The sequence below is a fragment of the Lycorma delicatula genome, chromosome 4 (genome assembly GCF_047948215.1).
Source record: "Lycorma delicatula isolate Av1 chromosome 4, ASM4794821v1, whole genome shotgun sequence".
Lineage (NCBI taxonomy): Eukaryota > Metazoa > Arthropoda > Insecta > Hemiptera > Fulgoridae > Lycorma > Lycorma delicatula.
The window spans coordinates 7,068,251-7,082,809 of NC_134458.1; the positions used below are offsets into that span (position 1 = coordinate 7,068,251).

The 14,559-nt window shown below is 28.5% G+C and overlaps 2 protein-coding genes and 1 long non-coding RNA gene across 4 annotated transcripts in view; 1 reads left to right on the top strand and 2 right to left on the bottom strand.

The window, feature by feature from the left end:
* LOC142323073 (uncharacterized) overlaps positions 1–1,953 on the bottom strand; it is a 105,244-nt gene extending 103,291 nt beyond the window's left edge. For both annotated transcript variants that reach the window (XM_075362229.1, XM_075362228.1), the window contains exon 1: positions 1,799–1,953. The gene's annotated coding sequence lies outside the window, so the exon portion shown is untranslated. The remainder of the gene's footprint in view (positions 1–1,798) is intronic.
* LOC142323078 (uncharacterized) overlaps positions 1–14,559 on the top strand; it is a 44,694-nt gene that overhangs the window by 22,011 nt on the left and 8,124 nt on the right. Inside the window, exon 2 of the long non-coding RNA XR_012756015.1 lies at positions 14,169–14,268. This is a non-coding gene — a long non-coding RNA (uncharacterized LOC142323078). The remainder of the gene's footprint in view (positions 1–14,168; positions 14,269–14,559) is intronic.
* LOC142323077 (peptidoglycan-recognition protein SB1-like) overlaps positions 6,856–14,559 on the bottom strand; it is a 46,018-nt gene continuing 38,314 nt past the window's right edge. Inside the window, exons 4-5 of the mRNA XM_075362240.1 lie at positions 12,308–12,426; positions 6,856–7,838 (exon numbers count right to left, since the gene is read on the bottom strand). Coding sequence (XP_075218355.1) covers positions 7,657–7,838; positions 12,308–12,426 — 301 coding nt within the window. The 3' untranslated portion in view covers positions 6,856–7,656. The remainder of the gene's footprint in view (positions 7,839–12,307; positions 12,427–14,559) is intronic.

Sequence of the window (14,559 nt, forward strand, 5' to 3'; positions counted from 1 at the left end):
GATAGCACGTATATGCGAGAAAAACATTGAAAATGTTTTGTCCAAATCTAAGTTTGACAATTGCAATCTAAACAGTAACTCACTGTAATAATCTAAGCCACAAAGTGAGCTTTGAAATCATATTTGACCGATTTAAAGCGTATTTTTTTTTTAAACAGGTGCTTAATAATTAGCAGATTAAAGAAAAATTTATTAAAATAATAGTTAATGATATAAGAAATAAATGTAGACACGTTTTGAAATTTAAAAACTTCGATTTTATTCATTTTCTGGAAAATTTCGGTTGAATGTGCGGATTTTATTTTAGAAATGAGTAATAAGTTATATGCTTTTAAGATATAAATATGTATTTAAAAATTATAAACAGAAAAATCGGTAAAATATGCTTTCCAGACTTATATGTAAATCGACTGGTTTTTCTATTCAAGTACTAAGAGGAATGCAGTAAATATATGTTTGTTACAATATTTTTTGTACCAAGTATTACAATGAATGCAATTGAAACAAGTTTTTTTTAAATAAATTTTGCACCTATGACAATTTAAAAAGAGAAGAGTTTGTTTAAAACTATTAAAAAAAGTCCACACAACAAAAAAATAATGAATCTATTCGTAAAATTAATTTCGGAAAACTCTCATTTTATGTACGGAAATCGAGCATACATTCGTTTCAATTAAAATAATAAAATGAAAATTAGATTTTTTAATAGCACAACAGTCGGTAGCCCGGTACCGATTAGCGGAAGGTTGAGAACGGTTACCGTAAGCGAGCATCATCATCATAAATTTGTCACAAAGAACAAGTACGTAGGTGGTGACCTCGCCGAAAAAACGGTTTATGTCCGCAGCACAATCGTCTCGACTGAAAACATTTTATTGTCTATTGAGTGCAACAGCTAGGTGATTTGTTTTAATGGAATGCCAAGGAAAAGAAAACAAATGCTTGGCATCGTATGCATCATAAAACAGATTATTTATATCTCATCGAAAAAGATTTTGCGACTTCAACAATGCGTTAGAGTAAAATGATAAATTATGAAACCTGTAATAATGAGATTTCAAGAAATTTTGTCGACAAAGTTATTCTGAAGAAGTTCCTAGCTATTTAACCTTTGACTAATCGAACTATTAAATTTCATTAGGTTTGATATTAGATAAATAACATAAAAATCGAATTTATCGATTATGAAGTATGATTTTTTTAAAATAATTTTTACGTATTTAAATAAAGAATTTTTTGTATTTTTTCATCATTTTCCCGTTTTTATTAAATGATGTCATTAAAAAAATTATATATTTGAATACTCGTTTAGTAAATTTTTTTATAAGATATGTCAGTAATATTCTTATAGAATAACTGAGAATGTTATTTTTGTACCGTTAAAAAAACTGTTTTACATTCCAAAGGCCGTTTCATGTTTGCGTTTATTCATCCTCGATATCGGATGATCTTCCTACTTGTTTTCTGAAAGAGAGACTTTTGATTTGATATTTTTGTTCAAACGTTTTGCCAAATTTTCTCGTAAATATTACTCGCACAATAAGATTTTTTTAATTTTATTTTTTACAGATAAAATTATTAATTTTTTGACAAATAAACAAACAAAAATAAATCATGATCGTTTATAATAAAAAAAGCGATTTATTGTTTGTGAGAAAATATTTTTTATATCTTTTAAAATAAATTTATTAAAGTCAAGCTGTTTACTTGTATGTTTTTAAATTTTTATTTTTTTTAAAGTACTCAAAGAATTAAAAAAAAAAAATATTTTTTTACAAATAAAAGCGAGCTTACTTACTTGATATTAATAAAAAAAATAATCCAGTAGTAAATAACTGTATGCTCACTAAATTCGACGTTCTACAGGCTCTGTGCCGAATCTAATGGAATGAAAATATCTTCTTACTTAGCCACCCGCTCCACCATTTTCACCCCTCCCAAACTTTTTTCCACTGCCTTCGCCAACCCACACAAGTTCATCCATCGTAAAAACCCAAATCCATCCCACTTAATCACTGTTACAGATGCATTTAGCCAGTCCCTCCCCCACTTTGGAAATCTTAACATTCAGGTAGTTTGTTTGTGCATGAAGAATTTTTATATTTTTTTTATGATTGATTCACCAGATAAGCTCAAAGCTTTTGCTGTGGGAATATGAGATAGAAGTATAAAATGGTTTGCCCACACTTGTATAAAATTTTGTTAATAAATTACACCAGGAACAACTCACACCCTGTAATTTTAGTTTATATTATTATATATTTTAGCATATATATACACACACACACACAATTCGTTTGTACACGAAAAATATTACTTGTTCACAATTATGTTAAAAATTATCAAAGAAACAAAATAGTGGTGTAATGATATGCTGACCCCCATCTCATGTATTTTTTTCTACCCCATTTTTTATGCATATCTTATTTAGGTTTGTGTATGTAAAGATCTTTTTATTTTTATTTTAATAAAAGCTATGAAGAATTAATTTTTTATGCAATAAGTAATATAAAATAAACTTTGGCGACTGTTTAGTTTTGAATTCTTTTATGCAATTCACGATTCACTTGTACATCATTTTTATATATGGTTTTGCATGTAAAATTTTGTTTGTGATCATTTAAAAGAAAAAACCCATCAAAGAATTGTTGGTTTTTATATGAGAATTTTTGGGTCTTATTCTTTGCCGATCATCAAGAGATCATTTTTTCTTTTTTTATAAATATTAACTTACCATTTGTGTTGATAAATTAACTTTTATTTCTTCAATAAAAGCTATGAAAAATAAACAATGTGTTACGGTATCATGAATTCAGTTGCTCCACAAAGTACTTAATATTATTATCACAAAATACGTAATATGGCTATATCAGACTCAAGATATCCAAATGTTGATCTTCTTTTTATTTAACAGTTGATCATTAAGTTTATTAATTTTAAATGGCATCAATTGCTATAGCTCATTAACAGCAATAAATTTTGCACCCTATACCAAATTTTATTTTTAACTTTGGCAATATGTGGGAAATAATAGCTAAATATCTCATCAGCCATTTTCACATTATCCTTCTCTTTTATAGCCTTTAATTTTCAGGATGTTATTCCATAGGTGTAATAATATTAGGTGCTGCTAAATCATCAGGTTGTAAGGTATTCAGTTAAATAATTTATCAAGGACCAATCTCATTATTACTTTGGCATATTTACAGAAAAATACAAATTACTTTTCCTCTTTTTTGTTATTATTCACACTGTCAATAAGAGTGTCAAATAATATCACAGAAATAAACAAAAAATTAAACCATAAATATAATACATTCTACATAGTTTAAGTGTATACAAGTAAATTTAAGGGAATTGCTTGTATATACTGTATGTAATATAAAGCAGTAGAATGTATAGTAAAGCTTCAACAATCTGGATTGTTTAATGTTCAATGTGATTAGGGTTATTAATTAATCAGGGTGAGGGGGCTTGAGTGCACAGAGATACAGAGTAGCTGGACTGAATATCGGAGAGTTATCTGTTGAGAGCCAGACTAAGTAATGATTCCTGAAAGATGACAGCAGCTCTTTCAGTAGTTAAGGGCATAGGTCAGGACGACTTAAATGGACATATCAACATCACTCAATCCTCTTGAGTACTGTGCAGCTGAAAGAAATTGAAAACTACAGCTGCTTTTTTTCCAAGAAAATGTAGCTCTCTGCATATTTGTATAACAAAAATGAAGACGCCTTCCTTGGTAAAATATTCTGGAGGTAAACTAGTCCCCCGTTCGGATCTCTGGGTAGGGACTACTAAGGAAGGGGTCACCAGAAAATGAAAAAATAACAGTCTACAAGTCGAAGTGTGAAATTTTAAAAGTCTAAAAAAGGTTAGTTGGTTAGAAAATTTAAAGAGAGAAATGGATAGGACAAATGTAGTAGGAATTAGTGAGGTTCGGTGGGAAGAGGAAAATGACTTTTGGTCAGGTGATTTTAGAATAATTAACTCAGCTTCAAATAATGGGCAGGCAGGAGTAGATTTCATAATGAACAAGAAGATAGGAAATAGAGTAGAGTATTTCAAAATGCATAACGACAGAATCATTGTAATAAGGATAAAATCAAATCCTAAACCAACAACGATTGTTAATGTGTATATGGCTACAAGCGCCCATGATGATGATGAGGTAAAGTGTGTATAAGAAGAAATTGATGAAGCAATTGAATACATAAAAGGGTATGAAAATTTAATAATAGTTGGAGAATGGAAAAGGCAAGGAAGGAAATATAGTAGGTGAATACGGGCTGGGCAAAAGAAATGAAAGAGGGGACCGACTTATAGAGTTTTGCACAAAGTATAATTTAGTAATTGCCAACACCGAGTTTAAAAATCATAATAAAAGAATATACACTTGGAAAAAGATACTGCAAGGTATCAGATAGATTATTGCATGGTTAAGCAAAGATTTAGAAATCAACTCGTCGACTGCAAAGCTTACCCTGAAGCAGACATTTATAGCGACAATAATTTAGTGATAATGAAATGTAGACTGGGGTTTAAAAACCTTAAGAAAAGGTGTTAGTAGAATCGGTGGAATTTAGAGAAACTTGAGGAAGAGGAGGTAAAGAAGATTTTTGAGAAGGACATCACAAGAGGTCTGAGTAAAAAAGATAAGGTAGAAAATGTAGAAGAAGAATGGGAGAATGTTAAAAAGGAAATTCTTAAATCAGCACAAGCGAACTTAGGCGGAACAAAGAGAACTGGTAGAAAACCTTGGATTTCAGACGATATATTGCAGTTGATAGATGAATGTAGAAAATATAAAAATGCTAGTGGTGAAGAAAGTAAAAGGAACTATCGGCAATTAAGAAATACTATAAACAGGAAGTGCAAACTAGCGAAAGAAGAGTGGATTAAAGAAAAGTGTTCAGAAGTGGAAAGAGAAATGAACATTGGTAAAATAGACGGAACATACAGGAAAGTTAAGGAAAATTTTGGGGTACATAAATTAAAATCTAATAATGCATTAGAAAAAAAAATGAATTAGAAAATGGTGTTGCAGAGGAAGAAGATGAAATTGAAGAGGATGAAAGGGGAGAAACAATACTGAGATCTGAATTTAAGAGAGCATTAAAAGATTTGAATGGCAGAAAGGCTCCTAGAATAGACGGAGTACCTTTAGAATTACTGCTCAGTGCAGGTGAGGAAGCGATTCATAGATTAGACAAACTGGTGTATAATATTTACGAAAAAGAAGAAGTTCCGTCAGACATCAAAAAAAGTGTATAGTCATGATACCAAAGAAAGCAGGAGCAGATAAATATGAAGAATACAGAACAATTAGCTTAATTAGCCATGCATCAAAAATCTTAACTAGAATTCTGTACAGAAGAATTGAGAGGAGAGTGGAAGAAGTGTTAGGAGAAGACCAATTTGATTTCAGGAAAAGTTAGGGACAAGGGACTATTTTAGGGCTCAGGTTAATAGTAGAAGGAAGATTAAAGAAAAACAAACCAACATACTTGGCATTTATAGATCTATAAAAGGAATTTGATAACATAGACTGAAGTAAAATGTTCAGCATTATAAAAAAATTAGGGTTCAAATACAGAGATAGAAGAACAATTGGAACCAAAAAGCAACAGTAATAATTGAAGAATATAAGAAAGAAGCCATAATAAGAAAGGGAGTCTGACAAGGATGTCCTATCCCCGTTACTTTTTAATCTTTACATAGAACTAACAGTTAATGATGTTAAAGAACAATTTTGATTCGGAGAAACAGGTGAAAAGATGAAGATGCTACGATTTGCTAATGATACAGTAATTCTAGCTGAGAGTAAAAATGATTTAGAAGGAATAATGAACGGCATGGATGAAATCCTACACAAGAAATATCGCATGAAAATAAACAAGAACAAAACGAAAGTAATGAAATGTAGTAGAAATAACAAAGATGGACCACTGAATATAAAAATAGGAAGTGAAAAGATTATGAAGGTAGAAGAATTCTGTTATTTGGGATCTAGAATTACTAGATGGACAAAGCAGGAGCGATATAAAATGCTGAATAGCACAGGCAAATCTAGCCTTCAGTCAGAAATATAATTTATTTACATCAAAAATTAATTTAAATGTCAAGAAAAGATTTTTGAAAGTATATGTTTGGAGCGTAGCTCTATATTTAAGTGAAACTTGGGTAATTGGAGTACCTGAGAAGAAAATATTAGAAGCTTTTGAAATGTGGTGCTATAGGAGAATGTTAAAAATCAGATGGGTGGATAGAGTGACAAATGAAGAGGTGTTGTGGCAAATTGATGAAGAAAGAAGCATTTGGAAAAATATAGTTAAAGAAGAGACAGACTTACAGGCCACATATTAAGGCATCCTGGAATAATCGCTTTAATATTTGTGTATTTCATTACACAAATAGAAGTGCTTTCGTGAACTTGATTTGCATCATCAGCTTCATATATATATATATGTTTGTGATGTTTTTTGTGATATATATATCACTAAAAACATCATAAACTTGTAATCCATGATAATATTGTACTTATTCACTTATAATTTTATGTTAAAAATATTTTTAAAATCAATTAAATTTTATTAAAAATCTTTAAATTAAATTTGACTTATCACACTTTAAAATCTTATACAAACATTTTAAAACTTTTATTTAAATTAAAAGTTTTTAAGATTTATTAATCTTCATTTAAAGATTTAAATAAAAATTAAATTTCTGGTGAGTTCATATTAATGTATAATATTAAACTGTTTATAATAAATTGGTTTCTTTATTTTTCTGATGGTTATTGATATCTGATTTTATCAAGAGGTAAACGATATGTATGAAATCAGTTAGTCATAGTAGAAATAATTTCTCTAATCCAGCTTTATGCTGAAGTATTTTATTTTTTTTACATTGAATCCAAACATACATGATGCAGATTATATATTCAATTTATTTGTAATTTATATCATTAAATTATCCTTGTATTATAATCTTAAAAAGTAATAAAATTACAAAATCAATTATTTTTTATACATCCTATTCCACTATACTAATATATATATGATTTTGAGCTGAACATAACCAATCTAATTATAAAAGGTTTAAAAACTGATAACGAGAAAATATTTTATAACTTGATCAATCTAAGCATCAAAATAATACATTCATGTTAGATAATGTCCTTGTTTCATTTAAAGATAATTTTTAATCATAAAATTAATAGTCATGGTTATCCTTTGTACTGTACAAGTAAAACTGTTATTCATCATTTGCATATATTCAGACAATTAATAATTTAAACTAGTAAATTCTGAATTTTGGGTTAAAAATATAGCATTAACCATGATGAACAAAAATAGTAGAGTACACAAATAAATAACTGATAAAATACAAAACTACTTTGGTTATCATTTAACTTTACAAGGGTTAAATTAAATGTATATCTTAAACAGTAATAATATTAATAATAAAATAATAAAGTTTAATATTTATTAATAATAATATAACACTATATAATGTTTATTTATAATAAAATAATACTATTTAATATTTATTAATAATAAAATAATAGAAGAACATTGTTTTAGTATTGTATACTCTTAACTTAATATTTTATTTAAATCTTACACTTAGATATTTGTTTTAAAATGCAAAAATCTATTTCAATTTCCAGTGAGGCCATGTCTTTAAAGTTTCATAAAATTTATCTCCAGGACAAGATGTACTTCCAAGTTGTCTATGGCCATACAAAGGATAGTCTTTCTGAATGTAATTATTCTGTACTCCAAACTCAATCAGTGCTTGAGCTTTATCTTGCATTTCTGTTGATGGATCTGTCTCTGTAATAGTTGAAAAGCAAATTTTATTGTCAATCAAAAAATTTAATTTTGAATATATAGTAATATAATTAAACTTTCTTTTCCAATTAGAGACAGTGGATACAATTCTGTTAAAAACTACTTGTTGTTTTACACTATATGCACAGTCTTTGACATGGTAGTAATTTATGAAATCATATAAGGAACAATTGGCATAAGAAAAATCTGAATTGCTTTCTATGAAAGTAATGATGAACATCATGCAGTAGTTTCTGTGATAAACATTGAAAGCTAAATATCATATTCATTTTAGAGAACTTGCCTTGCTAATATGCGGCAGCACATTCAGCAATAATGGGAAATTACTTCACTTCTCACTTTCTCTTGTAAAACTGTCATTAAACCTGTTTCTCTAGTAAACCTAGTCATTGTTAGAAATGACTAGGCCATTTTTGTGAGTAATTTGTGTCAGATTATCTAAAACTATTAGATTGTTACACAAAAATTGAAATTTTGGTATAATTATCTTTTGTTTTATTTTTAGATTTAACTGGTAGGAAGACTGCTGTGGTTACCAGCAATTAATAAATTCTACGCAGCAAAACTCTTTAAGTTCATTGGTATATGAAAACCAGTTTATTGAACTCACTTCGTATTTTTGCTTCATATACTTCAATTTTCAGGATGCTACTTCCTGAATCATTTCAGATGTAAACAAGACCATCATACTTAAGGATTAGGGGTGCACTGGTGCTGGAATGCTGTTTTTGTTCTGCTTTTTTGGAGAAAAAAAAATTATTTTTTCACATAAACCTTGTTTTAACTTAAAGGCGATAAAAATACAACCTAAGTCATAAAAATTAAATTGCATGAAAATGGTCCTTGCTTTTGGATATCTGTAGGTAAACGATAACAAAATAAGTTGCTAAAAATCTAATTTACAAAAAAAGTTAAACATTTTTACATGAAAAAGATAAGTTTTGCTTCTTATCAATCTAAACTGAAATGAATGTGAATTTTTCATAACACTGTCAAGTAGCCAGCCACGTATGGTTGTCGATCATATTCTTGCAGTCTGCTATAATATAAAATCAAACATTTTGGTTCTGGATTATTTACCCAAAACCTATAACTAGTTGTTGTTGTTGTTGTTGTTTATCATCTTACCCAAAACCTATAACTAGTCCACATTATATGATCAATTATGTGTAAAAAGATCACTTTTTAAATTAAGGAAATCTATGATTGAAAGGAATTGTTTGAATCAGCATCATATGTTTTGGAACTAGTTGTTAATTCACAAATTTAATGAAATTGACATAAACTGAGAACTTTAGAATGATATTACAACAGGAACACTAAAAAATATGGAATACACCCTTTAAACAGAGATGAAATTTAACATTTATTGTATAAAATGAATGATGTAGATAAACATTGATCAAATAGTAAAATTCTGACAGACTACTACAGCACTTGCAGTAATTGGCTAAAATAAGATCACAGTTTGATTGTATTAAAAATCAAAAGCATTTACCAATGCTAATTGCTGGAATAATATCTTTGGTTTCTGGCCAAGAGAGTAAACTAACATTATCTTCCAAGAAGTTTACAGTTCCACTATGGGTTAATTATCTTTTTTATTCAGCTCTCCACTTTCTAAATCATCTATACCTTCTTCCCTGAATAGGGATTGGATTCCATTTGTAATTGATTGAGAACAGTAGTAATTTCACATAATGGGAATCGGGTCAACCACCATACTGCCTTTGTCTGCTAGACTGAGAAGGTAATAGTAAAAGATGTTTGAACTAATATAGGAGATGTTACTTACATTCACATGGTATTTCTTAAATTTAAGTAAACTATCATTTCTTCTGATAATCAATGTTTCTGGTAGTTAAGCTTCACTAAAATTATATTAATTGTTCTTGCAAACAGAAAGGCAGACAAAAATTCCAAGAATGAGAGAAACCATTTTTACAGTGATAAAATTGTAAAATAAAAGTCTTTAAAACTCTCAAAAATTTCAATGTGCAGAAATATTTCAGTATAATTAAGCAGATTAATCCCCTAAATAATAAATAGTTAAGAACTGCTATAAATTTTATTGGTGCATTATAAAAACAATTTAAGATGGAGCTCTGAATTATCCTACATTAAAGAGCTCTGATTAGTAATTATCCTATATTAAGAGCCCCCCGACTGCATTAAAAAAACTATCTGACAGTTGATTGGTCACCCGTTATTTTATTTAATTACTGCATAACGATGTTTAGTCCTTTATTTCTGTACCTTCTTTTCTTCTTTTTTTTAATTCAATTTATTGTCGTTTTTTTAGTTCAATCTATTTATTTTTTGGTAGTCATGCTTTTTAATTGTTTTTATTATTTAATAATTTTTAGTGATCATCGAGAAAAATTCACGATTCGAAAACAATAGATATAAGATATTTAACGTACTGAGCAAAATGAGAAACTGTAAACATTTCAATTTATTTATTTAATTGGTGTATACCAATCTAAACTTACAGATGTCTCAAGCAGTTGAGTTCCTCGAGAAACTTTTTATTGTGTGGATCATACAGCAATTTTCTAAGATCCAAATAATTAACAGTTTTCTCTCCAATTGTCTCACGTGACTCAGTGCTACCTAGGCCTGGTCATTGGCAAAGATTTGAGTGCTCAGATATACTACAGCTATGTCTAGGGTAGTCCCTTGTAATTTATGCACGGTCACAGCCCAACACAATATTATTGGTAGCATACGCCATTCCACTTTGCCCTGTCCCTCTAAAGCACCAAATTTGACTATATTGAGCTCAATCCTCAATCCGATGCTGACAGCATTATTTCTAATTGTACTATCAGAAAACTCTACAAAGACTGTGGAAGCTCGTCGGACTCAAGGTGGTCTCGGCATAGTGCAGGCCACTTGATTTTTCTGAGTATATCAGTTAATTTTTGTTCTGATTTGGTTTCAACATGATTTTGTATTATACTAGTAAATACCCCGTTTGAATTATGAAAATCAGAAGATTGGTTGCGAAGGTATAACAAACTTTCCAAATAACTGTGATCTGCTAGATCGAGAGTGTACCTGATACATTCAAAAGTCAGCATTCAACCTATCACCTCACCACTTTAGCCTCACACGCAGTCCCTATGGGAAGCCCATTATTATTATGCAGAATTTTTTTAAATTATTTAATATTATTTTATTTAACTTAAATGTAATTCTATTATTTTTTAAATTTTATTCATTGGATCAATTTGAATTATTCAGTTCAAACCCAGCTACTACACTGATAGAGTCTTACCATTCACAGTACATTAATTCAATTCATTAAAGTTTCTGCTTCAACCGGCAAATCTCCACTACTACATGGTTATATATATATATATATATACATATTTATATATCCTATGACACTCCTGGAGATGTAAGGATTCCAACGCAGGGTCATACATCTAAATTGGTTCAGCCGTTGAGCTGCTATGTTGGAATAAACATACATGCATACATACATACACCCTAAAAACATTACACTCCTTTTTGGCAGTCGTGTAAAAATTAAAGATATTTAAATGATGAGACTTCGCCCCGTGAAAAATCAAATGCCCTATAAATAAAGAAATGCAATACTTATTTTTAATTATTAAACACTCTCAGAAAAACTGTTCTAAACCCTAAAAACAATAATATGCTAAAAACGATTAAAATGGCCATATTTTTTATTCTGAAAGTTCCTCATACTTTCCTTAATGTATAATTTATGAGAGTTCATGTAAAATTATCAAACCCCTAAGAATAATGACTGATTTTATTCCGTTTTTTTTTTTTTTTTATACTTTTACAAAGCAGACATTTTGATCTTGACTACTAAATATAGCTCAAGGTAACTAATTTTATAAATTTTCTTACGACTTGATAGAGGTCCCCATTATTTGGGATTTAAGTTATTCAAAATTTAATTTATTTAAAATATTTAGAATGCTGTGTTAAAAATAAAAAAATATTAATTTAAAACCAAAAGAGTACAATTTAATCAATTAGTCAGGATGGTAAAACTAATTTCTTTTTATAACTATAAACATAATATTTTTGTGATATTTTTATAAAATTGTTATACATAAGTTTATGTTTATTACACTGTAGATTTAGTTATAAGTATAACAAACTGTAACTTTGCTATGGTAATGAAGTTATGCAGCACTTGAAAATAAATGAATCAGTATAGCATATTAATATTAATGACTAAATTTTAACCTTTCTTGTAGTGTCACTTTAATTTTTAGAAGTTTTAATAACTCTATTTTAAAGGCAGAACTTTTTTTTATTTCACCCTTTTTAGTGATATTAGAAATATAAAATTATTATTATTTTTACTAGCTGAGCCAATAAATATCATAGTAATTGCCATGAAAAATAAGAAAAGCAGAATTTGCTTATTTTTAACCTTAGTTTAAACTAATGACTAAATTACTTACTGGTATAATCTCCAATTAGAACAATTCCAAGACTTATACTGTTGTAGTTACGTACATGAGATCCCACTGCATTCCAGCCTCTTCCTTCATAAATATTTCCATCTCCACCAATTGCAAAACTAGTCCAAAATAAAACAAAAAACTGATAAATGAACTCAAAAAATTCTAATAAGCTAATCTTTAGAAATATTTATTATAATAATTAGTATGGTAATAAACAAATTATTAAACAGCAATCTTCTATTATTGACTTGAAATGTATTTTTTATGTTATTTTCAAAGTTGTTTCTAACTTAAATTGAAAAAGTATTACCATGTGGCCCATGCATAACAAAAAAATTCAAAATGTCATTCACATTTAAAACAACAACAATTTTTCTGCCTCTAAGTTTTTTTTAATCTAGAGATTCTAAAACAAAAAGATAAATTTAAAAAATTAACATCATTATAATTATCACAATAATGATAATGATGCAGTAAGGTAATACTTTCTCATATAAGACAAATGAAGTATAGCTATATCATAAAAAAATCTGTATATTACGAGTGTTTTCTTTCTGCACAAAATTAGGGTCCCCACTTTCTTATCATGGCCCTGGATGCATATTAAAGTTCTGCAATTAGTCACACAAGGGCTATTCCAAATCCATGTTTCAATTGGTCATTAAAAAAAAAAAATTTTTACTGTTATTACATATATAAGTGGCTTATATATCATCTACAGTATTCCTCCACACAGTTGTTGTCAGCCATATTCAATACATGGCTAATTATATGATAAATAAAATTCAAAGGTTTGGTATTAATTCCAGTATTTCAATGAAAATTAAAATGTATTTAAAAAACTGGTTTTTAGTTGGATTGTTAATAAAAAATGTTTTTATAAAAATAATTATTTATAAGAAAATAAAACCTTCAAACTTTTTTTTAATTTCATAAAAAAAGAAAATTTAATGTTTTATATAAATTATTCAAACCTCTACTTATATCTTTGCTTTTTACCTTGTATTTACAAAATGTGTCCTTTTATCTCATAAATGTGATATAATTTGCTTTTATTTCAGCATATTAATTAATAATTATCTACACTTTTGTCCATGAATATCAGTAATGAAGATTATTTAAACCATTAACTTTTGAAACAACTTTAAGATCAACAATATTTGAAACTTTGAAACTGATTTTATGATTAAAATAGTTTTAATAAATTTCTTCAAAATATTTTCTGTTGCTATTTTGATATTGCTGACAGTTTTTATTTATTTATTTTATTAGCCATACTAATATTTAAAATATGTGGAAAATTATGTTGAAATTGAATGTTTGTTAATTTATTATATTATTGTTATGTGTTTTTGAATGTTTAGATATTTCCAAATTTTTAAATGTGTCTAAGATGTGGACTTTTTTCTGTACGTGTGCAATATCAAAGTTGTTGACAATGTTGGTAAATTTGTGATTTGTCTATGAAATATATTGCAAATATTTACTCAGTGTTGCTGAGGCCTTTCAAGTGTTATATGTATCTTTAAAACTAAATCCCATCTGACCAATGGAACTAAGTATTCATAATAATAGGGATTGTTAATTAGGAATTATTAAATAGAGATATTAATTATTATTTTATTAACAACTGTGCGATCAGATCAGTTCATTTATATATTCCAGGAGCATTGTGTTCTATGTGTAATGATTTGTTTTGTTTTGATTGATGTTCTGAAGGTTATATTTAGAGTTTCAAATTTGTAAGCTATTTTCTCAGTTTTTGTTTATATATATTAGTGAGATGTATTTTTTATTTATTTATTTTATGTAGAAGTATATCAATGAGTGTCTTATTTTATCCATTTATGTGTGCTAGGTATTTTATGTTGCTGACTTCTTCTATGTGATCTTCAGGTGAAACAGATGAGTTGACTAGACTGTGGATCAGACTTCTAAAAGCAGATGTTTTGTTTGAGGTAGGTTGGTTTCAGGTCTTCTTACCTTACCTTTCTACAAACTAGCAACTTTAACAAACGTTGGATTGAGCCTCCATGAAGTGCACTCAGATATATCCAGTACAAATAGGAGAGTACCCACCGAGTTGGTCTAGTAGTGAACGCATCTTCCCAAATCTGCTGATTTGGAAGTTGAGAGTTCCAGTGTTCAAGTCCTAGTAAAGTCAATTATTTTTACACGGATTTGAATACTAGATCGCGGATACCAGTGTTCTTTGGTGGTTGGGTTTCAATTAACCACACATATCAGAA